This window comes from Schistocerca serialis, chromosome 5 (assembly GCF_023864345.2).
Source record: "Schistocerca serialis cubense isolate TAMUIC-IGC-003099 chromosome 5, iqSchSeri2.2, whole genome shotgun sequence".
NCBI lineage: Eukaryota > Metazoa > Arthropoda > Insecta > Orthoptera > Acrididae > Schistocerca > Schistocerca serialis.
The window spans coordinates 571,885,658-571,911,799 of record NC_064642.1 but is presented as its reverse complement, the minus strand read 5'-3'; the positions used below and the strand labels follow the sequence as shown (position 1 = coordinate 571,911,799).

General features: G+C 39.1%; 1 protein-coding gene across 1 annotated transcript in view; it reads right to left on the bottom strand.

The window, feature by feature from the left end:
* The window catches only part of LOC126482096 (dynein axonemal heavy chain 12-like), a 113,173-nt gene that overhangs the window by 69,059 nt on the left and 17,972 nt on the right, over window positions 1-26,142 (bottom strand). Inside the window, exon 4 of the mRNA XM_050106072.1 lies at window positions 24,622-24,778. Within this exon, the coding sequence (XP_049962029.1) occupies window positions 24,622-24,778 (157 nt within the window). The remainder of the gene's footprint in view (window positions 1-24,621; window positions 24,779-26,142) is intronic.

Genomic DNA, 26,142 nt, shown 5'->3' with positions numbered 1-26,142 from the left:
TTCGCAGCAATGCAGGCTGCTATTCTCCCATGGAGATGATTGTAGAGATGCTGGATGTAGTCCTGTGGAACGGCTTGCCATGCCATTTCCACCTGGCGCCTCAGTTGGACCAGCGTTCGTGCTGGACGTGCAGACCACGTGAGACGACGCTTCATCCAGTCCCAAACATGCTCAATGGGGGACAGACCTGGAGATCTTGCTGGCCAGGGTAGTTGACTTACACCTTCTAGAGCACGTTGGGTGGCACGGGATACATGCGGACATGCATTGTCCTGTTGGAACAGCAAGCTCCCTTGCCGGTCTAGGAATGGTAGAACGATGGGTTCGATGACGGTTTGGATGTACCGTGCACTATTCAGTGTCCCCTCGACACTGCTATTACTTTTGAATTGGGTTTGGTTGTTAATAACAAATTTCACAAGAGAGTATATATACTGAGAAACTACTATGAATATCCCTAGATCCTTAAATAAATGTCTGCAGGATGATCTTGGGTGGAATCCAGCTATTATTCTGATTACACGCTTTTGTGCAATAAATACTTTATACTTCAGTGATGAATTACCCCAAAATATCATGCCATATGAAAGCAACGAGTGAAAATAGGCGTAGTAAGCTAATTTACTAAGATGTTTATCACCAAAATTTGCAATGACCCTTATTGCATAAGTAGCTGAACTCAAACGTTTCATCAGATCATCAATGTGTTTCTTCCAATTTAATCTCTCATCAATGGACACACCTAAAAATTTGGAATATTCTACCTTAGCTATATGCTTCTGATTAAGGTCTATATTTATTAATGGCGTCATACCATTCACTGTACGGAACTGTATGTACTGTGTCTTATCAAAATTCAGTGAGAGTCCGTTTACAAGGAACCACTTAGTAATTTTCTGAAAGACAGTATTGACAATTTCATCAGTTAATTCTTGTTTCTCAGGTGTGATTACTATACTTGTATCATCAGCGAAGAGAACTAACTTTGCCTCTTCCTGAATATAGAATGGCAAGTCATTAATATATAATAAGAACAACAAAGGACCCAAGACTGACCCTTGTGGAACCCCATTCTTGATAGTTCCCCAGTTTGAGGAATGTGCTGATCTTTGCATGTTACGAGAACTACTTATTTCAACTTTCTGCACTCTTCCAGTTAGGTACGAATTAAACCATTTGTGCACTGTCCCACTCATGCCACAATACTTCAGCTTGTCTAGCAGAATTTCATGATTTACACAATCAAAAGCCTTTGAGAGATCACAAAAAATCCCAATGGGTGGTGTTCGGTTATTCAGATCATCCAAAATTTGATTGGTGAAAGCATATATGGCATTTTCTGTTGAAAAACCTTTGTGGAAACCAAACTGACATTTTGTTAGTACTTCATTGTTACAGATATGTGAAGCTACTCTTGAATACATCACTTTCTCAAAAATTTTGGATAAAGCTGTTAGAAGGGAGATTGGACGGTAATTGTTGACATCAGATCTATCCCCCTTTTTATGCAAAGCTATAACAATAGCATATTTCAGTCTATCAGGGAAAATGCCCCGTTCCAGAGAGCTATTATACAGAATCTTACATATCTGTTGAGAACAAGCTTTTAGTATTTTGCTGGAAATGCCATCAATTCCATGTGAGTTTTTGCTTTTAAGCAAGTTTATTATTTTCCTATTTTCAGAGGGAGAAGTGGGTGAGATTTCAATTGTATCAAATTGCATAGGTATGGCCTCTTCCATTAACCGCCTAGCGTCTTCTAATGAACACCTGGATCCTACTATATCCACAACATTTAGAAAATGATTATTAAAAATTAAATTAAAAATAATTTCAACTTATGACTTTTTGTTCGTAAAGTTTTCATTCAATTTGATGGTAATACTGTCTTCCTGTGCTCTTGGTTGACCTGTTTCTCTTTTAATAATATTCCAAATTGTTTTAATTTTATTATCAGAGTTGCTGATTTCAGACATGATACACATACTTCTGAATTTTTTAATAAATTTTCTTAATATTACACAGTAGTTTTTATAATGTTTGATAGTTTCTGGGTCACTACTCTTCCTTGCTGTCAGATACATTTCCCTTTTCCAGTTACAAGATATTTTTATACCCTTAGGAAGCCATGGTTTGTTACTAGGTTTCTTACGAGTATATTTAACTATTTTCTTGGGGAAGCAGTTTTCAAATGCATTTTCAAAAATGTCATGAAATAAATTATATATAAATTGGCATCAGGTTCACGGTACACCTCATCCCAGTCTAACTGCTGTAGGCTTTCCCTGAAATTTGCAATTGTTAAATCATTGACTGAACATACTACTTTGGAGGACTGTTTAGTATTGTTGAATGGAGCTATGTCATATATTGTAACTAGCTGTGCACCATGATCAGAAAGACCACTCTCAACAGGCTGAGCATTTATCTGGTTAAATTTATCTTGGTCTATAAAGAAGTTATCTATCAGTGAGCTGCTATCCTTTACCACTCAAGTAGGAAAATCAATAACGGGTGTCAAATTGAAAGAACCAAGTAATACTTCAAGGTCATTTTTCCTATTACCCTCTTTCAGAGAATCTACTTTGAAGTCCCCACAAATAATAATTTGCTTCCCCCTGTCTGACAGATAGCACAACAAGGAGTCCAAATTTTTCAGAAACAGATGAAAATTTCCCGATGGGGACCTATATACAGTTACAATTATAAATGTGCCTTTATTTAATTTAAGCTCACAGGCACATGCTTCTATATGTTTCTCTACACAAAACTTTTTTGTTTCTATACTTTTTGCACAATGATAACTTTTGACATATATGGCAACTCCTTCTTTCTCCATATTTTCTCTCATTACATGTGCAGAGAGCTTATATCCACTTACATTTACCTTATCGATATCAGTAACAATGTCATGCTCAGACAGGCATAGTATATCTATTTCATCCTCAGCTTCTAAATCTTCTAAACAAACCAGAAGCTCATCTATTTTATTCTTTAAACTCCCAATATTTTGATGAAATATACTTACATTATTTTTAATTATACATTTATGAGAACCTTTCCTTATTCTAACATTTGCAGTACTCTCCTGTCTGAGTTTCTCATTGTGCTTAGGCCTAGTTGCTATACCAGTGATCACATGGTGTTCAGAGAGGCAGATTATGTCAACTGGGTTGGGTGACTTTAATTCATCAATGCAATTACCTAGGACTGAGATACAACTTGGTGGAGATAAAATTTCTCGTGATTGGTAAAAATTTATAATTGACAGCTGTGATTGGTGATCCAATGTGCTAGAATTGTGCTGTTTAATTTCTTTCCTAATCTGAAGATTTGTTTCAATCCTGACCTCTCGTAGAACTTGACATCTTTCTGTCTTACCTATCCTAAAAAAGTTGCTGCACCAACACCTGTAACCACTGGTATTTTACCATTCATGGCTGTGCCTCCCCCCCTTAAATTTCCTGCTATTACCCCAACCAGTTTCGCCTTCCCTTTCCTGTTGAGATGTAGGCCGTGCCTGGTATAGTCCCACCTACTGAGAGAATCAACAGGAACCACACCAATATGAGTCCCCGCACCCGACCTAAGCAGCCGTTCCAACTCCAAATTAACTCTCCCAACAGAAGAGTTCAAATCAGGCCGGTCATGGCGTCTCAGGACAGATACAAATTCAACATTGGTGTGTCTCGATGCTGACGCAATCTGAGGCATCAAGGGATCACAAATTTAGTATTGGAGGGCAGCGTGGAGGGTAAAAATCGTAGAGGGAGACCAAGAGATGAATACACTAAGCAGATTCAGAAGGATGTAGGTTAAAGTAAGTATTGGGAGATGAAGAAGCTTGCCCAGGATAGAGTAGCATGGAGAGGTGTATCAAACCAGTCTCAGGACTGACGACCACAACAACAACAAAAACAACAACATGTAGGACAATATGCGACCCATTTTTCAATGTAACTAAAATCATCTCATCACTTTTAATTGTAATTTTAGAAATCTTACATTCAATAATATATTCTATTATTTAGTTTTATATAAAACCATTTGGAGCATGAGCCACAATCAGTCTGCATTGTTGTCTTCTGGAAGCTGTTGTGTGAGAGTCATTCAGAGATTACCAGACGGCCAATGTATATTCCATCTATGTACTTGATAGTCAGTCACAATATATGACAAGGAAAGTGTTATAGTCTGTGTTTTATTTAAAAATTAGTATAACAGCAATGTAAGATTCCTGAACTTTCTGAAGCAACAACCCCTAAGGATGTCAAAGCTGTGTATCTCATCACATGGAGCAGCTAAGCTACTATTTGAACTTCCACTTACTGTGACTGAAATTTTCAAGTTTTCACTTATCTTCGTACTTGTGACTGCTGGAGGCCTAAACTATTAAGTTGCTCTGATGGTATGATTGAGAAGTCACTATTAATCAGTGTCCAACTGTAGTCAGAACTAAAGAAGCTGTACATATTTTTCTCATTCTGCATCAGTGGCAATTAACTAGGATGCATATACAGGGCCTCCAAGGCCCTTGTATGTCTTCATTTTTTAAAAAATTCTGTAATTTTTTGTTTGTTTTCAAACTGCTTTTCAGTACTCTTTCACTAACACTGTGACATTCCTCCTATCAAGTCTGAACGAGATACCATTTTAAGTTTTTTGGATAATTCAATATGTTTACCCATACACCATGAATGCATAAGCAGGGCTTTAGAAGCCCTCACACATTTATAAATGTTCTTTAGCCTATATTGTCTTCAATATTTGTTTGGGAGCAGTTATTAATTCAACAATAATTGTAGTGGTATTTCCAGCGACAGGAGTGCTAACAGCAGCAGTAGGTGTAGTAGTAATAGTATAACTAAAAAATAATACACACTACTTTCATATAATGGCGATGTCGGTGTATTATTGATGTGTTAGCTATCAAATGTTTTATTATTGCATAGTATTGTTATCCTGTGCTGCTCTTGTCAGCCTCATTGATACTGTAGTTTGTTTGTTGCTGCAGGGCCCATATTGTTACGAGTATGACTCGTTTAGTGCTGCACAAGCTGCAGTTCGAGAGACATGCCTTTTGCCATGGCTTCGACACACAAAGCAAGAGAGTCAGTACATGCAAATGCAGCTAATTTTGAAAGTGTTGTGGCTCAGTGGTTTGTAGAAGATGATTCTTGTGAGGAAGGAAATATTTTTGAAGATGCAAGTAGTGAAGAATCAGCCAATGAACCTGCAGATGTGAATATTGAGGCAGATGACAGTCCTTATGATAATATTACTTCATCAGAGTCTGAAAATGAAGAACCACCACAAAAAGGTATAGAAGACCACACATACATCAGTCGGAATGTAACGATTTGGAAATTATATCCTCCTGCAACTTTCCGTATGGCTGTGAATAATATCGTAAAGAAGGCACCTAGTCCAGCCTGTGGTTTGAAAACCAGTAAACCTAAGGATGACGGAGACTATTTCATCTCCAAGGAAATACTAGAGGAAATCATCAACTGCACAAATATTAAAGGCAGAAGAGTAGATGCTTTATGTGGTAAAATGTGGAAAAACGTTTTGCTTGCTGAAATGGAGGGTTTTCTTGGTCTTTTACTGCTTTCTGGTGTTGAGAAGAGTTGGGATGTCCCTTTAGAGAATTATTCTAGGATGAAAAGGCAGATCCTACATATAAGGCCACCATGTCAGTAAATAGATTCAAGGATATAAGGAGAATGATTAGATTTGATGACAGGTGTACCCATGAAGCTCGATCTGCAGATGACAAACTTGCAGCTGTTCGCTATGTATGGGAACTATTTCTTGACAAGTGTAGAAATAGAATGATTCCCAATGATTTGCTCACAGTTGATGAACAGTTAGTCCCATTCCATGGAATATGCAGCTTCACCCAGTATATTCCCTCTAAACCAGCCAAGTATGGCATAAAAATATTTTGGTTATGTGATGCTACATCTGCATATGCTTTAGACGGAATTGTTTACACGGGAAGGAAGCCCATGAACCTATTTAGAAAAATCTTGGATTGAATGTGGTGAAAGATTTTGCTAAAAGCATCGAAGGATCATCAAAAAATATTACTGTTGACAACTTCTTTGCTAGTGTGCAGCTGGCAGAAGAGATGCTTCAGAAGCAAATTAGAGTGGTGGGAACAATCAAACAAAATAAATCAGAAATTCCTAATGAGATGAAACCATCTGCCTCAAGAGTGATTTATTCCTCTTTGTTTGCATTTAGAGGTGACATTACAATGGTGAGTTATGTTCCCAAAAAGAAAGGGTCTGTAGTTCTGATTAGCACAATACATCATGACAGAAATATTGATGAAACTCATGCAAAAAAGAAACCAGACATAATAAAGCTCTATAACTCTACAAAGGGTGGACTTCATCAAATGGACCAGGAAATTCGTTATTACACTTGCAAGAGACAAACAAGAAGATGGCCATTTGAATTATGGATGAATATGATGGACATCGCAGCAATGAACAGTGAAATTTTATTTCCTGCCCACCATCTGACATACCATAGCGGAAGAAGTGATAAAAGGTGTTTGTTCCTAAGAGATTTAGCAGAGGAAATGGAAAGACCACTAATGTAACTTCATATTCAGATCCCTAATCTTCCAAAGAAAATCATTGATGCCATGCAAAGATGTGGTGTTCAAAAAGATGTCATATTGCCGAACCAACTACCTGTTTCAGGAAAAAGAAGAAGATGCAATTATTGTCCATATAATAAACACAGGAAAAGTGCTATGACATGCATTAAGTGTAAAACCAACATTTGTAAGGAACATAGTGGTATTCTTTGTGCTTCTTGTTTGTCACATGTTGAAAACTAAGAAAAATGCAATTTTATGTGAACAATGAATAATAACTTTTTGTTAAAATATTGCCTATATGCATAATATTGTGAATAATGAGTATGTTTTAATTGAAGAAATTGGTTGTAATAAATGTTATAAAATGTAAACTGCAACTTATAAATGAATTAATAACATTATTTGTATATGCTGTATGTAAATGGATGTAACTAATAAAAATTCACTCTTAGAGTTTTTAAAAAAATTAATAAACTGTTAATCAGGCCCACCAGATCCTGCTACTGTATGTTAGGAATCTTTCAATATGACAATAAATTTGACAGAAATAAATTTAACTCCAAATAATGATTATATGAAAAGAGGAAAATTTTAAATTAGGGCAGGACCTTGGAGGCCCTACATATGCATTCATATGTGTTTCTGGCACCATGCATCCTATGGTTAATGCACTGTCTCACACTTAAGGGTGTCATTTTAACTGTATAAAAGAAAATGGTGTACTGTAAAAAAGTGTGGACTTGTTTTCTTTCTCACAATCAGTTTTAACTTCAATAGCACAGCATTTAAACCATTAGACAAATTGTTTCTTCCATGAGTATTCTTTTTCCTTTCTGTATAGTTTTAAAGAAAAATTGTATGCAAAATGATGTCCTGGTTTGTTTTCTTCCCCACAGTCAGTTTTAACAGGAAACAGGAAAACTATCTTTATGGCTTGCTGACCTATGATTAGAATATTGCTACAGAATTGGAGTAGTGCAACACTTTGTAATCCTTCCCTTTCACAGATTAAAACTATGTGAAATACTGTCATGTCAAGCTACTATCCTCATAGTTTCAGCAGCTGGAGCAGTCTCTTTCATATCTCTTATACCAATGATGTCAACTGATTCAACCATTCATTTTATGTTTTTCTCTGTTCCTACTTAAGGTTTCATTTGCAATAACAATAAACAAGGCTCAAGGTCAATGAGAGGGGAGAATAAGGAGATGGACAGAGAGAGGTGGGAGGAAATGGACGTAGAAACGGGGAAGGAGGAGATGGACAGGAGAGAAAAAGGGGGGAGAGAACATTAGAATGTACATGATATTCCCAAGAACATTTAGCAATTGTGAATTATTGCCAGGTCTCTCTCCCTGTGTGTGTGTGTGTGTGTGTGTGTGTGTGTGTGTGTGTGTGTGTTTTACCCCTTCTTCACTTTGTTATCTTTCGATTTTTACTTGGTATTAGTCATCTGATTCGGATGACATACACCTCTTTCCTTCTCAGAATATCTTCTCTGCTTTGAAGTTGGCACACTACTTATCATGCATTGTCTCTGACTGCCTTTTGACATCCCTTATTCCATCTTTTTTCACCTACCTCTAGTTACCTTAGAACCTAGGTTTTGAGTGACCTGCATTCACTTTATCTTCTTTTTCCATTTTTCTCTCCTTTACTATCTCCTACCTGTTAAAGGAACAAGTTTCCAAAAGCTAGGTTTTATTTCTTTTCATTGGTTTTGTGTCTGACAGCTGCAGTAAGTACTGGCTAGTCCACATACCTCTCTGTGTATTTTTCTTTCCTATCCCCGAGACACACAAACTGTTGTTCACTTAGGCAAAAGAAGATGTTATGGTACTTAAGATATGGCAATGTTGACCAGTCAACAGCTGACAGTCCCTGGGTGTATGAAACATTTACATAGCCATGACTGGCTCAGTTCCCTCAGGTGATCACAATCTGAAATGATCCAAGGATCATTACAATACAATAGGGCAGACAGTGGCAATATCTCACACCTCAATCTACCAAACTTCATTTTCTATTTTTTCTATTTTTGTTCTTCATATTTATGTATTGTTATGAAATTTCATGCCTGCTTATCAGCCTAGATCACTAAATAAAAATTTTATAGATTTTACCTGACTTGCTGCAACATTCATTTGAAATTTTCAACACATTTAATATTCAAAATTCACATTTAATAATCGAAATTAAATAACTCATGGAAAGGTCATTATATTTTCTGAATGATGAGTGCAAGACGCTTGTTTATTGAGCCCTTAAAATTATCTAGTAATTTGTAGAGAACCAACCATCATAATATAATATTCATTTTTGTTACATAAGATTATTCTACATAATAATCACATTTTTATGTTTAAAGAGGATATGGAAATGCAGATTTGTGGCAATTGTTGTGTGCTCCTGCTCATCATTTCAGCGACAGAACAATTTATTCTACTTCTATCATTTGTAAGCAATTTGTGACTCAGTGTAGATGGATGTCTGTGCTAAGTCACTTACAATTTGATAGATCTCAGACATGAATATTCTTCGCAGTTTATTGTTGTTGAAGACAGTATTGAAAGCCAATAAAGTAACTTTCATCCAAAATCTCCCAAATCAGCAATTTTTTGAAGAATTTTATGAATGCAAGCTGCCATATTTATTTACAGGTTTTATCAGGTATTATGATCTCTACAATGTCCGCCCCGGTAGCTGAATGGTCAGTCCAACGGATTGTCTATCTTCTGGGTCCGGGTTTGATTCCCGGCTGTTTCGGGGAATTTTCTCTGCCCAGAGACTGGTTGTTGTGCTATTCTCATCATCATCCTATCATCCTCATTGACTGCAGGTCACCATAGTGGAGTCAAATTGAAAGACTGGCACACAGCGTACGGTCTGCCCGACAGGGGGCCCTAGCCATACGATTAAATAAATAAATCTCTACAATGTCTTTAAATATGCTATCTCACAAGCTGTTAGACTTTTTGTGATAGAGGTGCTGTTGAATGCAATTCGATGTAATTCTCCACCACTTGTTTTGTTACTGCCAATAGCATAGTTGCAGACATCCGTCATGTTCAATCCGATGTTATTGTATCAGAATCCTGGACTGCCTAACATAATACTGTCTGCACTCATCCAAGATTTAATATACTCCAGGAGATGTAAGATAATGCAAACATTCACAAGTGTCATACATTACAGCATTTCACTGGACGTCTGAGCATTGAATTGATGGAAGACTGAGCAATGACTTCTTATGGCTCTTCAGAGGCCAGGTAATCTCCCTGTTGCTGAAACATAGAACAACAATTAGGAAAGTCCTTTACTCTTCTCCTCCTCATTCTGCTTGCATCTTCCACATTACTTGTAATATTTCTTTGTTGTTGTCATTATATCCACAGAAGATTTTTCATGGGTGGTTCATTTATTGTTTCAAGTTCTTCGTATCGGAGACAGCTTCCACTTGATAAACAAACGTCCTTAGAACAGTGGGCTTTTGGGCCAGGTGCTGCTGCCTGAAAGTGTGCAGATCCCACTGCATATGAGTTACTTTTTCTTACAAACTGTGGCAGAGACAGTCATTGGGTTTTTGGCAGATGACGACATCAATAAAAAGCAAGGCATGTGGTCAAAGATGGTATTGACGTATACCAAGAACTCTACAGAGTTTTTGCACCCACGTGACCATCAATGAATGTATCATGTACATAGGGATAACAAAAATTCAGCTCTGCAGATACACTCAAAGCAAAGTTCTCCATGGACAAGTTAGTTATGCTCCATGTCGAAATACTATCTGTCACTCAAAATACTCTCTACGTACAAAAAATAAGGGAACATCATGGTATGGATGAATAATCCACTACCATGCTATCCATGACCTCAGACAGTAGATCTATCATGCCTTTCTTAGGACTGTGCATGAGAGACTACAAAAAGCTGACAACAGTTACCACTTTCTACAAGACACAAATGTTTAATTTGGGTGAAAAAGTCATCTGTATTCTTTATACGATACACTCACTGGTCCACTGGTGGAAAAAGTAGACCTGCATCAATTTCAGCACTGACATTGAAAAATATGTTGGCTTACCCTTCTTCATTGTCCTTGTCTGACAAAAACACAATGGATGTCTCAACCACAGTATATACAGAAAAACAGCTCATCAGGACAACAACGTGCATGCTTCTAGCCACCACCACTCCACCCCAAAGCACACTGCTCGAATAGTCTTGGTTCTCTGAATGGAAGCTGTCTCTGAGGTCAAAGACTTGACACCAAAACTTAATCACAAAAGTCTGTAAATAATAATGTAGTTCCTAGATTTTAAAAAATCCCATCTTAGTGTAGACAACATTACATCAGGCAGACAATGTACAAGATTGAACAACACCAGATCAAACAGTGAAGGTGATTGTGACTAGGCTACCCAGAAAAATTGGCAGTTTCTGAAAATACACTTGAAAATAACATTAAATTACATTCAACAGCATGTCTATCATCATGAAGGCTAACTGTTTCTGACAAAGACAGCGATTTGCAGCTGAGTACAGAATGCAACCTGGCACTTACAAAACTAAAGCAGGTGTGGCAGACTGGTATGAGAACACTGTCTTATATGGATATGGATTGAACAATGGTGATGTTACAGCCAGTACCAGAGCAATATAAGGATCCAGGAAGCTACCATAAGGGAGTCAGATACTGCTTGATAATACCCATGGAGAAATCAGTTAAACGCTTATGGATTTATAACCACATGATGCAGATGGAAACCTATGAAGATTTTATTACTTTTGAAGAATTGTTGTAATGATCAAGTTATTAGGACTTTCAAATTCACTGCACACATGTAGGCCTCAAAGCTTAAAAGGTATCCTACAAAGATTATAACTATAGTGAAATTGCATGAACCATGGACCTTGCCATTGGTGGGGAGGCTTGCGTGCCTCAGCGATACAGATAGCCGTACCATAGGTGCAACCACAACGGAGGGGTATCTGTTGAGAGGCCAGACAAACGTGTGGTTCCTGAAGAGGGGCAGCAGCCTTTTCAGTAGTTGCAAGGGCAACAGTCTGGATGATTGACTGATCTGGCCTTGTAACAATAACCAAAACGGCCTTGCTGTGCTGGTACTGTGAACGGCTGAAAGCAAGGGGAAACTAAGGCCGTAATTTTTCCCGAGGGCATGCAGCTTTACTGTATGATTAAATGATGATGGCGTCCTCTTGGGTAAAATATTCCGGAGATAAAATAGTCCCCCATTCGGATCTCCGGGTGGGGACTACTCAAGAGGACGTTGTTATCAGGAGAAAGAAAACTGGCGTTCTACGGATCGGAGCGTGGAATGTCAGATCTCTTAATTGCGCAGGTAGGTTAGAAAATTTAAAAAGGGAAATGGATAGGTTGAAGTTAGATATAGTGGGAATTAGTGAAGTTCGGTGGCAGGAGGAACAAGACTTCCGGTCAGGTGACTACAGGGTTATAAACACAAAATCAAACAGGGGTAATGCAGGAGTAGGTTTAATAATGAATAGGAAAATAGGAATGCGGGTAAGCTACTACAAACAGCTTAGTGAACGCATTATTGTGGCCAAGATAGATACGAAGCCCACACCTACTACAGTAGTACAAGTTTATATGCCAACTAGCTCTGCAGAGGACGAAGAAATTGAAGAAATGTATGATGAAATAAAAGAAATTATTCAGATAGTGAAGGGAGACAAAAATTTAATAGTCATGGGTGACTGGAATTCGAGTGTAGGAAAAGGGAGAGAAGGAAAAATAGTTGGTGAATATGGATTGGGGCTAAGAAATGAAAGAGGAAGCCGCCTGGTAGAATTTTGCACAGAGCATAACATAATCATAGCTAACACTTGATTTAAGTATCATGAAAGAAGATTGTATACATGGAAGAAGCCTGGAGATACTAAAAGGTATCAGATAGATTATATAATGGTAAGACAGAGATTTAGGAACCAGGTTTTAAATTGTAAGACATTTCCAGGGGCAGATGTGGACTCTGACCACAATCTATTGGTTATGACCTGTAGATTAAAACTGAAGAAACTGCAAAAAGGTGGGAATTTAAGGAGATGGGACCTGGATAAACTGAAAGAACCAGAGGTTGTACAGAGTTTCAGGGAGAGCATAAGGGAGCAATTGCCAGGAATGGAAGAAAGAAATACAGTAGAAGAAGAATGGGTAGCTTTGAGGGATGAAGTAGTGAAGGCAGCAGAGGATCAAGTAGGTAAAAAGACGAGGGCTAGTAGAAATCCTTGGGTAACAGAAGAAACATTGAATTTAATTGATGAAAGGAGAAAATATAAAAATGCAGTAAATGAAGCAGGCAAAAAGGAATACAAACGTCTCAAAAATGAGATCGACAGGAAGTGCAAAATGGCTAAGCAGGGATGGCTAGAGGACAAATGTAAGGATGTAGAGGCTTATCTCACTAGGGGTAAGATAGATACTGCCTACAGGAAAATTAAAGAGACCTTTGGAGATAAGAGAATGACTTGTATGAATATCAAGAGCTCAGATGGAAATTACCGAACTATCAGTTTAATAAGTCACAGCTGCAAAATACTAACATGAATTTTTTACAGACGAATGGAAAAACTAGTAGAAGCCAATCTCGGGGCAGATCAGTTTGGATTCCGTAGAAACACTGGAACACATGAGGCAATACTGACCTTACGACTTATCTTAGAAGAAAGATTAAGGAAAGGCAAACCTACGTTTCTAGCATTTGTAGACTTAGAGAAAGCTTTTGACAATGTTGACTGGAATACTCTATTTCAAATTCTAAAGGTGGCAGGGGTAAAATACAGGGAGCGAAAGGGTATTTACAATTTGTACAGAAACCAGATGGCAGTTATAAGAGTCGAGGGACATGAAAGGGAAGCAGTGGTTGGGAAGGGAGTAAGGCAGGGTTGTAGCCTCTCCCCAATGTTGTTCAATCTGTATATTGAGCAAGCAGTAAAGGAAACAAAAGAAAAATTCCGAGAAGGTATTAAAATCCATGGAGAAGAAATAAAAACTTTGAGGTTCGTCGATGACATTGTAATTCTGTCAGAGACAGCAAAGGACTTGGAAGAGCAGTTGAATGGAATGGACAGTGTCTTGAAAGGAGGATATAAGATGAACATCAACAAAAGCAAAACGAGGATAATGGAATGTAGTCGAATTAAGTCGGGTGATGCTGAGGGAATTAGATTAGGAAATGAGACACTTAAAGTAGTAAAGGAGTTTTGCTATTTGGGGAGCAAAATAACTGAAGATGGTCGAAGTAGAGAGGATATAAAATGTAGACTGGCAATGGCAAGGAAAGCGTTTCTGAAGAAGAGAAATTTGTTAACATCAAGTATAGATTTAAGTGTCAGGAAGTCATTTCTGAAAGTATTTGTATGGAGTGTAGCCATGTATGGAAAAGAAACATGGACGATAAATAGTTTGGACAAGAAGAGAATAGAAGCATTCGAAATGTGGTGCTACAGAAGATTGCTGAAGATTAGATGGGTAGATCACATAACTAATGAGGATATATTGAATAGGATTGGGGAGAAGAGAAGTTTGTGGCACAACTTGACCAGAAGATGGGATCAGTTGGTAGGACATGTTCTGAGGCATCAAGGGATCACCAATTTAGTATTGGAGGGCAGCGTGGAGGGTAAAAATTGTAGTGGGAGACCAAGAGATGAATACACTAAGCAGATTCAGAAGGACTTAGGTTGCAGTAGGTACTGGGAGATGAAGAAGCTTGCACAAGATAAAGTAGTATGGAGAGCTGCATCAAACCAGTCACAGGACTGAAGACACCACAACAACAACAACATCGTATTAGTGTGAGACAAGTTAAAATTAAATATTTAGATGAGTTCTGTCCAGCATAATGTGTCACAAACAACCAATCAACTACATAGTCTATGTATTTACAGCGTCAAGCCCAGATGACCTAGCCCTGTTTCTGGATGCTTCTGAAGCTGCATAATCAACAGAGTTAAACTTATAAAACTAAAATAAGTGTATGTGATGACATTCCAGCTTTTTCTGGTGGTCAGACAGCAAATTAACACTCAGCTGCTGTCTTTAAAGTCTAGGGGTACATAAAAATCATCACTTACTATGACAGTGCCCTCATCTAATCCTTTTTGGAATCTCCAATTATGTCAAAAGGAAATCTCATTTTTCGTGTACTGCCTTAGGGAAACCAGTGACTGCCTTGTAAAAATGTAATGAAAGTAAATTTAAAAATATATATAAGAACAAAGATGAGGTGACTTACTGAACGAAAGCACTGGCAGGTCGATAGACACACAAACAAACACAAACATACACACAAATTTCAAGCTTTCGCAACAAACTGTTGCCTCATCAGGAAAGAGGGAAGGAGAGGGGAAGACGAAAGGAAGTGGGTTTTAAGGGAGAGGGTAAGGAGTCATTCCAATCCCAGGAGCGGAAAGACTTACCTTAGGGGGAAAAAAGGACAGGTATACACTCGCACACACGCACATATCCATCCACACATACAGACACAAGGAGACATATTTAAAGACATGGTCTTTAAATATGTCCTAAGAAATTTTGGTCTTATGTCAAAGTGGTAGGTGGATCAAAACAAAATGTCCACACACTCTGAGACCAAAATGGTACTGAAACGGAGGATGACAGACTAAAGGCCGATATACTAAATATCTTTTTCCAAAGTTGTTTCACTGCACTGTAGTTCCTTCTCTAGATTTTTGCACAGATGACAAAATGGTAGATATTGAAATAGATGAAAGAGGGATAGAGAAACAATTGAAATCGCTCAAAAGAGGAAAGGCCGCTGGACCTGATGGGATTCCAGTTTGATTTTACACAGAGTATGCAAAGGAACTTGCCCCCCTTCTTGCAGCGGTGTACCATAGGTCCCTAGAAGAGCATAGTGTTCCAAAAGATTGGAAAAGGGCACAGGTCATCTCCATTTTCAGGAAGGGATGTCATTAAGATGTGCAGAACTATAGACCTATATCTCTAACGTCGATCGATTGTAGAATTTTGGAACACGCATTATGTTCCAGTATGACTTTTCTGGAGACTAGAAATCTACTCTGTATGAATCAGCATGGGTTTTGAAAAAGACGATCCTGTGAAACCCAGCTCATGCTATTCGTCCACGAGACTCAGAGGGCCATAGACACGGGTTCCCAGGTAGATGCCGTGATTCCTGACTTCTGCAAGGCATTTGCTATAGTTCCCCACAGTTGTTTAATGAACAAAGTAAGAACATATGGACTATCAGACCAATTGTGTGATTGGATTGAAGAGTTCCTAGATAACAATGCAGCATGTCATCCTCAATGGAGAGAAGTCTTCCGAAGTAAGAGTGACTTCAGGTGTGCCGCAGGGGAGTGTCGTAGGACCATTGCTATTCACAGTATATATAAATGACCTTGTGGATAACATCAGAAGTTCACTGAGGCTTTTTGTGGATGATGCTGTAGTATATTGAGAGGTTGTAACAATGGAAAATTGTACTGAAATGCAGGAGGATCTGCAACGAATTGACACATGGTGCAGGGAATGGCAACTGAATCTCAATATACACAAGTGTAATGTGCTGCGAATACATAGGAAGATAGAAGAGATAGAGAAAATCCAACAGAGAGCAGTGCGCTTCATTACAGTATTATTTAGTAAGTGTGAAAGCGTTATGGAGATGATAGATAAACTCCAGTGGAAGACTCTGCTAGAGAGACGCTCAGTAACTCGGCACGGGCATTTGTTGAAGTTTCGAGAACATACCTTCACCGAGGAGTCAAGCAGTATATTGCTCCCCCCTATGTAAATCTCGCAAAGAGATCATGAGGATAAAATCAGAAAGACTAGAGTCCACACAGAGGCATACCAACTATCTTTCTTTCCACGATTAATACGAGATTGGAAATGAAGGGAGAACCGATAGAGATACTCAAGGTACCCTCCGCCACACACCGTCAGGTGGCTTGCAGAGTATGGATGTAGATGTAGATGTAGAAAGACTCTCACAACTTAATATTGTGTGGCAGTTTCGCCAAAGATGGAAGAAGCTAACAAAATTCTGCAAGCAGAAAACGATGAGATATAATGGCTACAGCAAGAGATTGGAATTTTGGAGCTTACAATGCTGAAGAATGATAGCAAAATGGAATCCATGAATTTGCAAACTCTGGTAATAGCTGCCACACCACAAACATACTCACATGCCAAAACTTTTTCACACATGAACGTGCCGTTATTACCCGCTCCATGGATGCAGTTAAGAGTGCCTCCATACATGCCTATGCAACCAGACGAATGGTTTGTGCTAATAGAGAATATGTTTGAGCACCAATGCGTAAATGAAGATTGCAAAAAATTTGCTCTCACAATTAGGAACCTGGATCAGAGGGCAACAGCGATAGTCTCTAATATGATCATACATCTGTCATGCCAACAATCATACACCACACTTAAAACATCATTGATCACTTGCTGCACGAAATTAGCTGAACAGCAACTTTTCCATGTGATGTATCAGGAGAAACACGGGGACAGAAGTCCATCTGAATTTTGGAGACATTTATGCACTATAGTCAACACAAGCATGATATCTAATGAGTTGTTACAGCATGTTTGATGACAGCAGCTTCCTCATCAAGTTCAACTGATGTTGATTGCGTACAAAAGATAGTCTCTCGACAAGCAACTGCAAATAGCTGACAGAGCTTTTGTTACTTTACAGTCAACACTTGTAAGGTCTGTAGCAATGTCATCTGCCACCTCTGCAACAGAAGCCAATGATGACACATCGGAGTGATTAGAAGAATCAAAGTTAAGTTGTGCAGACACAGGTTACAGACAAAAACCAAGCATCCCTGAGGGGATCAGGAATCTGCAAGATGTGATGGAAAATATGGCTACTTGGCTACATAACTTGGAGCTGCAGACGTTGAACAAGGAACCAGGTGACAGTTGCAGGCAGCAATATGCACAGTAAAAGTAAGGCACTTGAACACTTCCTGTATACTATACTTTTATGCCACTTTGAGTCACCCTTGGAGTGTAAGATAACATCACACAGATTACAAGTGGTTGATAGACCTAACTTCCTGTTAGACACTGGCTCGCAAGTGAGTACTTTGCTGGCCTCGAGCTTTGTTAAGAAGGACACATGGGAGCCTTTGAAATGGATAGCAGTTAACAATTCAAGTGTAAATATGTACAATTATAAAGAGCTCACAATAGATATTGGTTTATCTACCCTTGATAAGTGGAATTTTGTGGTGGCAGATATTTTACAGCCGATCTTAGGCACAGATTTCTTGTCTCATTTTGCACTCACTGTGGACTTGGCAAATAACTGTCTTACTATTGGTTCAAATAGGGGCATGATGAAAGGTTTTCGGTGCAGCGCAGCAGAGGATGTTTTAGGATTAGTCAGTAGCTCAGCTATATGGTCTCCCCAACAAGAAGCCATAAAGACTCCAGTAGTTAAATGTAATATAGTGCATTATATATGCACCATCCCAGGTCCGCTGGTATCAAGACGCTTCCACAGGTTAGCCCCAGAGTGATTAGTGGAGACAAAAGTGATATATTGAGGAGTTGCTCCAGGCTGGAGTAATTAGAAGGTCTGACACTTCTTGAGCATCACCTCTCCACCCAGTACTCAAGAGAGATGGCACATGTCGTCCCTGTAGCAACTACCACTGATTGAACATGAGAACAATCCCAGGCAAGTACCCCATACCAACATTCAAGAGTTTACCTAAGCTCTAGAGGGTGCAAAATTATTCTCAGAACTGGATTGTCATAAGGCATACAATCAGATTCCAGTGGTTCTGGCTGATGTGGCAAAGATGGCAGTGATCACACCATTTGGGCTATTCAAATTTCTGTTTACACCATTTGGACTCAAAAATGCAGCCCAATCCTGGCAAAGATTCATTGATGAAGTGCTACAGGGATTACCTTTCTGTTATGCATATCTGGATGATATTTTGGTATTCTCAGAGGATATGCAATCACATGATAGATATATTCAGGAGGTACGACAGAGGCTCGATACGTATGTAGTAGTTTCAAATGAATGCAACTGCGTCATGGGCAAGAGTCAAGTTAGCTTTATCAGCTATAGTCTCAGGTGATGGTATACAGCCATTACCAGAGAAAATCAACATGTTGTGCAACCTACCCAAACCTACAGACCACAAAGAACTTAGGCATTATCTCGGTATGGTAAATTTTTACCGATGTCATTTACCAATTACCACTGAAACAGAGGCACCAATTATGAATGCACTGGCTGGCAAGAAGACCACATGAAAGGGAAAGCTGCACTGGTTACAAGAAATGACCAAAGCTTTAGGCGACTTGCAAAGAAGTTTAGAGGAGGCAGTGTTACTCATGCACCCTATACCTGCAGCACCATGGAGTACTGTAGTAGACACCAGCCAGGTCTCAACTGGTGCAGCCTTGCAACAACAGCTTGATAGACATTGGCAGCCTCTTAGTTCCTCCTCAAAGAAGCTACAACTCCGACAGACAAAAAAGAGTGCATATGACAGAGAGTTGTTCGCACTATATGGAAGTGTCAAACATTTCCATTCTTATGTTGAAGCAAGGCCAGTAACAATTTTCACTGATCATAAACCTAGAGTGTCAGCTTTCAACATCAGTGACAAGTGCACACCAAGGCAGTTGTTGGACACTGCATTTGTCAGTCAATTCACCACGGATATGAGGCACATCAGAAATGTCAAGAATCTGCTTGCAGATTACTTTTCTCGTGTTTGCAGTGTGACCAGCACTATAAACTATGAAGAACTCATAACATTGGAGGAAGTGGACCTGGATCTACAGAAGTTATTGACAGACCACACAACAGGGTTGTAAATATAGCCGATACTCATGCCAGGAAGAAGGCTTAAGTTATGGTGTGATACATAAAGGCAGAAGCCACGCCCATACTTTCCACAACAATTTTGTGAGGTGGCATTTGACAGCATTCATGGCTTGGCACACCCAGGGGCAAATGCCATGATCAAGTTACTGACAGCCTGTTCGTCTGTCCACCAATTAGAAAGGATGCCAGGGAATGGATTCAGGCATGCCTACAATGTCAGCACTGCAAAGTAGGACAACACATTCATGCAGAAATTGGGAATTTCACAGGATCACCAACAAGATTTGCCCATGCCCATCTGGAATTAGTGTGACCACTCCCAGTTTTGGATAGCTATAAATACTTGTTACAGTGGTAGACACATGCACGAGATGGGCAGAGGCCATTCTGATCACTGACATAGTGGCAGAAACAGTTGCAAAGGCATTTATCTCTCAATGGATAGCTCACTTTGGGTGCTCCCTTCATATCACAACAGATCTAGGCAGCCAGTCTGAGTCTAGTCTGTTCAATGAGCTAGCTAATTTATGTGGGTTCCAGCACCAACCTACAACAAGCTACCATCCCGCAAGCAATGGTATGGTGGAGAGGTGGCACAAAACATTGAAGGCAGCTCTCATTTGTCATCATAGAAGCTGGACATAAGCATTACCATTGGTTCTCCTTGGATGATGGACCATATACAAGATGGACAATTGGTGCCTCAGTGGCAGAATTGGTGTATGAGAAACCACTGAGAATCCTGGCAGATTACCTAACTGCTGCCACATCACCAATACCAAGAAACCTATCATCACTGATACGTGAAATCCATGAGCATGTGGAAACAATGAGAAGTCCTATAGTATCTAGACATGGTGAGCAACCAGTTTTCATGCATAAGGCATAGGAAAACTGTACACATGTCATGCTCTGCACAGATTCAGTCAGAGCACCACTACAACCTCCATATACTGATATACTGGACCTTATCGAATAGTATGACACAACACCCATACTATGGACATCTCACAGAACAACAAAACTATTAGAGTGTCCGTAGAGAGGGTAAAACCAGCACAGGTCTTACCAGTACTGGAGTGTGATGACACTCAACAGGATGAGAAGGACCAAAGTTTGGAACTCACTACACATGATATGGCAGAAGAACCCATGGCAAGAGCACATGGAACCACAATGCAACAGCCTGCACTGGCTCCCTCACTCTTGCAGCAACAAGTCATTCATACAAGAGCAGTAAGACAAGTCAGGTTTAAGTGCCCATTTATCACGAGTGCTGTGCATTTTAATGGGTGGGAGGCTGTGTGGGAACATGGGAGTAGCCTGTGATGCATGCTTCATTTACTCCATGCAAGTCCAGCAGACGTTAGATATAAGTTTTTACTCTTTGACTGTTAGTTGAGATAGTTTTTCTTTTCTGGGCCGGAAAAATAAAGGATTTTGGGCAAAGCTGTATGTGGTTTTAATTAGTTGCCTACACTGTCTACTCTTCTATGAATTTGGTATTAGGTATTTCATGAACTAGAACTTCCAATTGGTGCAGTTTATCTATTTTCTATTTATTATGTCTTTAACTTTCGGTCCCTATCTATTATCCCCTGCACACTCCTTTTGATTCTCTATTTCACTGCCATAGACTAGAACAAGTATAGCACACTGGCTGTAGATTTTTCATTTAATGTGCTTCAATATTAATTTTAGATATGAAATCCTTGGCATTTTTTCTTTTGTTTATTTTTTCACAGTCCACCATCTTATCATTTGTAGTTGTCTGCCCCTGGTAGCTGGGTGGTCAGCACAATGGATTCTCATACCTAATGGCCCAAGTTCAATTCCCGGCTGGGTCAGAGATTTTCTCCACTCAGGGACTGGGTGTTATGTTGTCCTAATCACCATCATTTCATCCCCATCGACATGCAAGTCGCTGAAGTGGCATCAACTCGAAAGACTTGCACCAGGCGAACGGTCTACCCGACGGGAGGCTCTAGCCACACGGCATTTACATTTATTCGCAGTTGCCTCAATTATATGAATTCAATAAAATTCAATTCAATTCAATAAAATATTCAATAAGATTATGCAATAACACTAGGCATCTAATTTTTTGAAGGCTCATTGCTTGCTTGGAATTAGAAATTTCCACTAACAGTGTACCATTGTGTGAGTGCTTGACCGATTTTAAATTGTCACAGTTTCAACAAGATGAAGGTCACATCCACACCTCTGTCCACATCAAACACACAAACAAACAACAGTACCTTCACTTTGATAGCTGCCATCCATTCCACCTCAAACACTCCCTTCCCTACAGCCTAGGTATTTGTGGCATACGTATCTGCTCCACTGACAAATCCCTCAACAATTACACCAATAACCTGACCAGTGCTTTCCTCTCCCGCAACTATCCTGCAGACCTTGTCTGCAAGCATGTCTCCTGAGCAATACATTCCTCCCCGTCCAACAACAATGTTCCTACCCCCAGACCACACAGAAGCATCCCCCTTGTCACCAAATATTACACTACTGGCCATTAAAATTGCAACACCCCGAAGATGACGTGCTACAGACGCGAAATTTAACCGAGAGGAAGAAGATTGTGTGATATGCAAATGATTAGCTTTTTAGAGCATTCACACAAGGTTGGCGCCGGTGGTGACAGCTACGACGTGCTGACATGAGGAAGGTTTCCAACCGATTTCTCATACACAAACAGCAGTTGACCGGCGTTGCCTGGTGAAAGGTTGTTGTGGTGCCTCGTGTAAGGAGAAGAAATGTGTACCATCGCGTTTCCGACTTTGATAAAGGTCGGATTGTAGCCTATCGTGATTGCTGCTTATCGTATCACGACATTGCTGCTTGCATTGGTTGAGATCCAATGACTGTTAGCAGAATATGGAATCGGTGGTTTCAGAAGGGTAATACGGAATGCCGTGCTGGATCCCAATGGCCTGGTGTCACTAGCAGTCGAGATGACAGGCATCTTATCCGCATGGCTGTAAAGGATCGTGCAGCCACGTGTCGATCCCTGAGTCAACAGATGGGGACGTTTGCAAGACAACAAGCATCTGCACAAACAGTTCGATGACATTTGCAGCAGCATGGACTATCAGCTCAGAGGCCAAGGCTGCGGTTACCCTTGACACTGCATCACAGACAGGAGCACCTGCGATGGTGTACTCAACGATGGACCTGGGTGCACGAATGGCAAAATGTCACTTTTTCGGATGAATCCAGGTTCTGTTTACAGCATCATGACGGCCGCATCCGTGTTTGGTGACATCGCGGTGAACGCACATTGGAAGCATGTATTCGTCATCGCCATACTGGCGTATCACCCGGTGTGATGGTATAGGGTGCCATTGGTTACATGTCTCGGTCACCTCTTGTTTGCACTGACGGCACTTTGAACAGTGGACATTACATTTCAGATGTGTTACGACCCGTGGCTCTACCCTTCATTTGATCCCTGCGAAACCCTACATTTCAGCAAGATAATGCACGTCCACATGTTGCAGGTCCTGTACGGGCCTTTCTGGGTACAGAAAATGTTTGGCTGCTGCCCTGGCCAGCACATTCTCTAGATCTCTCACCGATTGAAAACGTCTGGTCAATGGTGGCCGAGCAACTGGCTGGTCACAATACGCCAGTCACTACTCTTGATGAACTGTGGAATCGTGTTGAATCTGCATAGGCAGCTGTACCTGTACACGCCATCCAAGCTCTGTTTGACTCAATGCCCAGGCTTATCAAGACCGTTATTACGGCCAGAGGTGGTTGTTCTGGGTACTGATTTCTCAGGATCTATGCACCCAAATTGCGTGAAAATGTAATCACATGTCAGTTCTAGTATAATATATTTGTCCAATGAATACCCGTTTATCATCTGCATTTCTTCTTGGTGTTGCAATTTTAATGGCCATTAGTGTATCTTTGTATAAATACAGTATGATAAATATGTAAGCACACATTTTGGAACTGTATCATGTCAAAGACAATTGAACTATGCATTTATCAATAATAAAACATAAATTAAATATTCTTTTCCTCCAAAAGACAATATTTCTCTTCCACACTATTAGAAGCCTTCTGTGACACCAGTGGTATTTTTGGTATTAATTTTAAAAATTTTCTGATCAACGATGTAATAAAATATTCATTTAATTTTGTATATTATTTAACATACACAAGTACAAATTTTGTCTTATTTGGTATAAATACAGTATGATAAATATGTAAGCACACATTTTGGAACTGTCTCATGTCAAAGACAATTGAACTATGCATTTGTCAATATTAAAACATAAATTTGTGTGTTTGTGTGTTGTCTGTTTCAGAAGACCTTCTGGCCAAAAGCTTACTAGTCTTTTTGTTGTGCCTGTCGGTGATGCAGCATCTTTTCATAATACTGTCTTTATTCCATCCTGTATTTTCCATTGTTTGGCAAAGTAGATTACTTTTGTGTGAGCAAGAATGAATCCTTCAGCTCTATTTAAAAGTCTTGCTTTATTTTCTATCAATTTTGGTGCTACAATACACCATCTTCAGGCACCATTGTGATAAAACTGGACAATTATTTAGATAACTGGGTACCGCATTAATAAGCCTCAATGAGGGTACAAGAAAATCAATGTATGATGATCAATTCCTCTTGAATTTCTTATTAAATTGAAAGTGCTGGCAAAACACCATTGCAAGCATCTTCATTGTGGACATCAATTTGATTGTGCCCTTTGTTTAGTGTATTATGGTGGTTACCCAGTTATTCACGTAATCAGCATGTTTTCACCTAAAATGGTGCATCAGAGCACCAAAAGCAATAGCAAGTAACACAAATCCTTTAAATACAACTGACAAATTCATTCACACTGAATAAAAGAATAGTAACAGCTACAGAACTCTAGTTTATCTGATGATAGGTTTACGAAACTGAAGATATCTTGAAGGAGAATATGCAAACTTGTTAGCATATAATAGCTATTTTATATCGTAACAAGTGAAACAATAAGCCATAATAAAATTTAAAAAAAGGCAGTTCACACTGGCTACAGTTTACATTTAGAACAATTTTCAACAGTTTTCTTTTCAATGGTTTTTCTTACCATTCCATCGAATGATGGGAGATGATTGAGGAATATTTCAGGTGGTTCAGGGAAGTACTGAGTTATAGCACTGCATATTTTTGCAAATATTGTCTCTCTGTCCAAACCATTTGAAAGTCTATCATAGAAAACTCTTAATGCTTCATGCATCCACAGTCTAAAGGACAAACAATTTCAAAATAAAAATGAAGTACAGAACATTTTATCTGAGCTCTACTATATACTTGCTGAAAAACACTTGGCATTACAAAGGACTTAAATCCACAGGTTAAAACTTCATAATAGCAAACTATTTAATTGTTGCAAGGATTAGATTAAATAAATTGTTTGTTCCATAAATTCATATTAAGGAATTACTTGTGAATGTAACACATGTATGAAGAGCACTGTATATAACAAACATTGCACAAAGGAATTAATATTTTTGGATTTAATGGTGGTACTCAGAAACTAACACATATTAATAAATAGTACATATGAAAACCACACAATAATTCTTAATTTAAAGTACTTACATATCATCAAATTTATTTAATTATCAATGTTTGATTACACCAATCACATTACTCCAGTTGAGATGTACAAATGTTCTTGAGAAGTCTATTGAGCTTTCCACGTGGCCCCTACATATGGTACATACACCATATTTGTCCACTTATATTTCTTATTCTGCTTGGATGCTAATGGGCAATGGAATACCCATTCTGATGGAAAACCCCTAATAACTTCAAAGTTTAGAAGCCAAGATCTTTTTCTCTGACATGGTGCACAAAGTTTGAACCAAGTTCTATGGGACATACTCTTCTAAGCAAGATGGTAATAGCTATTTTCCTAAGAGTGTAAGATAAAGACTGTCCATTGCTACACTCTTGGTTTGTTCATAATGCTGCGCCTTATACAGGAAGAATGTAAATGTCAACACATTTTAACATCATTCATCAATGTGGAGTCTCCCATTTCTCTAAGGTTCTATAAATCCTTCAATTGCACTTTGCTTAACATGGTAGTACAATGATGTGCTGAAAAGTAATGCCTCAAATTTATTATTCTGTTCTCAGTACTGATTATAAGTCATCCATATAACGTGATCAACTTTTCTGCTTTGCTGATACAGGATGTAAGCCTATGGCACTAAAGGGCTCTGATCTGTAGCATGTAACATGGAAGTGGGTAACAGAACTATGTCAGTGTACGCAAAATAGTGTGCTGCAATTGAGTTTCTAAAAGCAGTTAACATGTTGCCAACTGAAAACTGTATTAGAATGAAAGCTGTGTACGGCGATGATTGAGTCGACATCAGTAATGTGTGAGATTGGGTTGTCCACGGTCATAATGCAGTAAATGGTGGTGCTAATATATGTGTGACACAGATCAGAGTGGATGGCAGCATACAGCTACTGATGAGACTTATCAGATTCAGGCTGAGGAACGTCTCAGAGAAAATCATTGGATAACATGGGCGTAACTCTCAGGTAAGTGCGGCAACCATGAGAGGATGTACTGGCCATCATTGCAGAACTA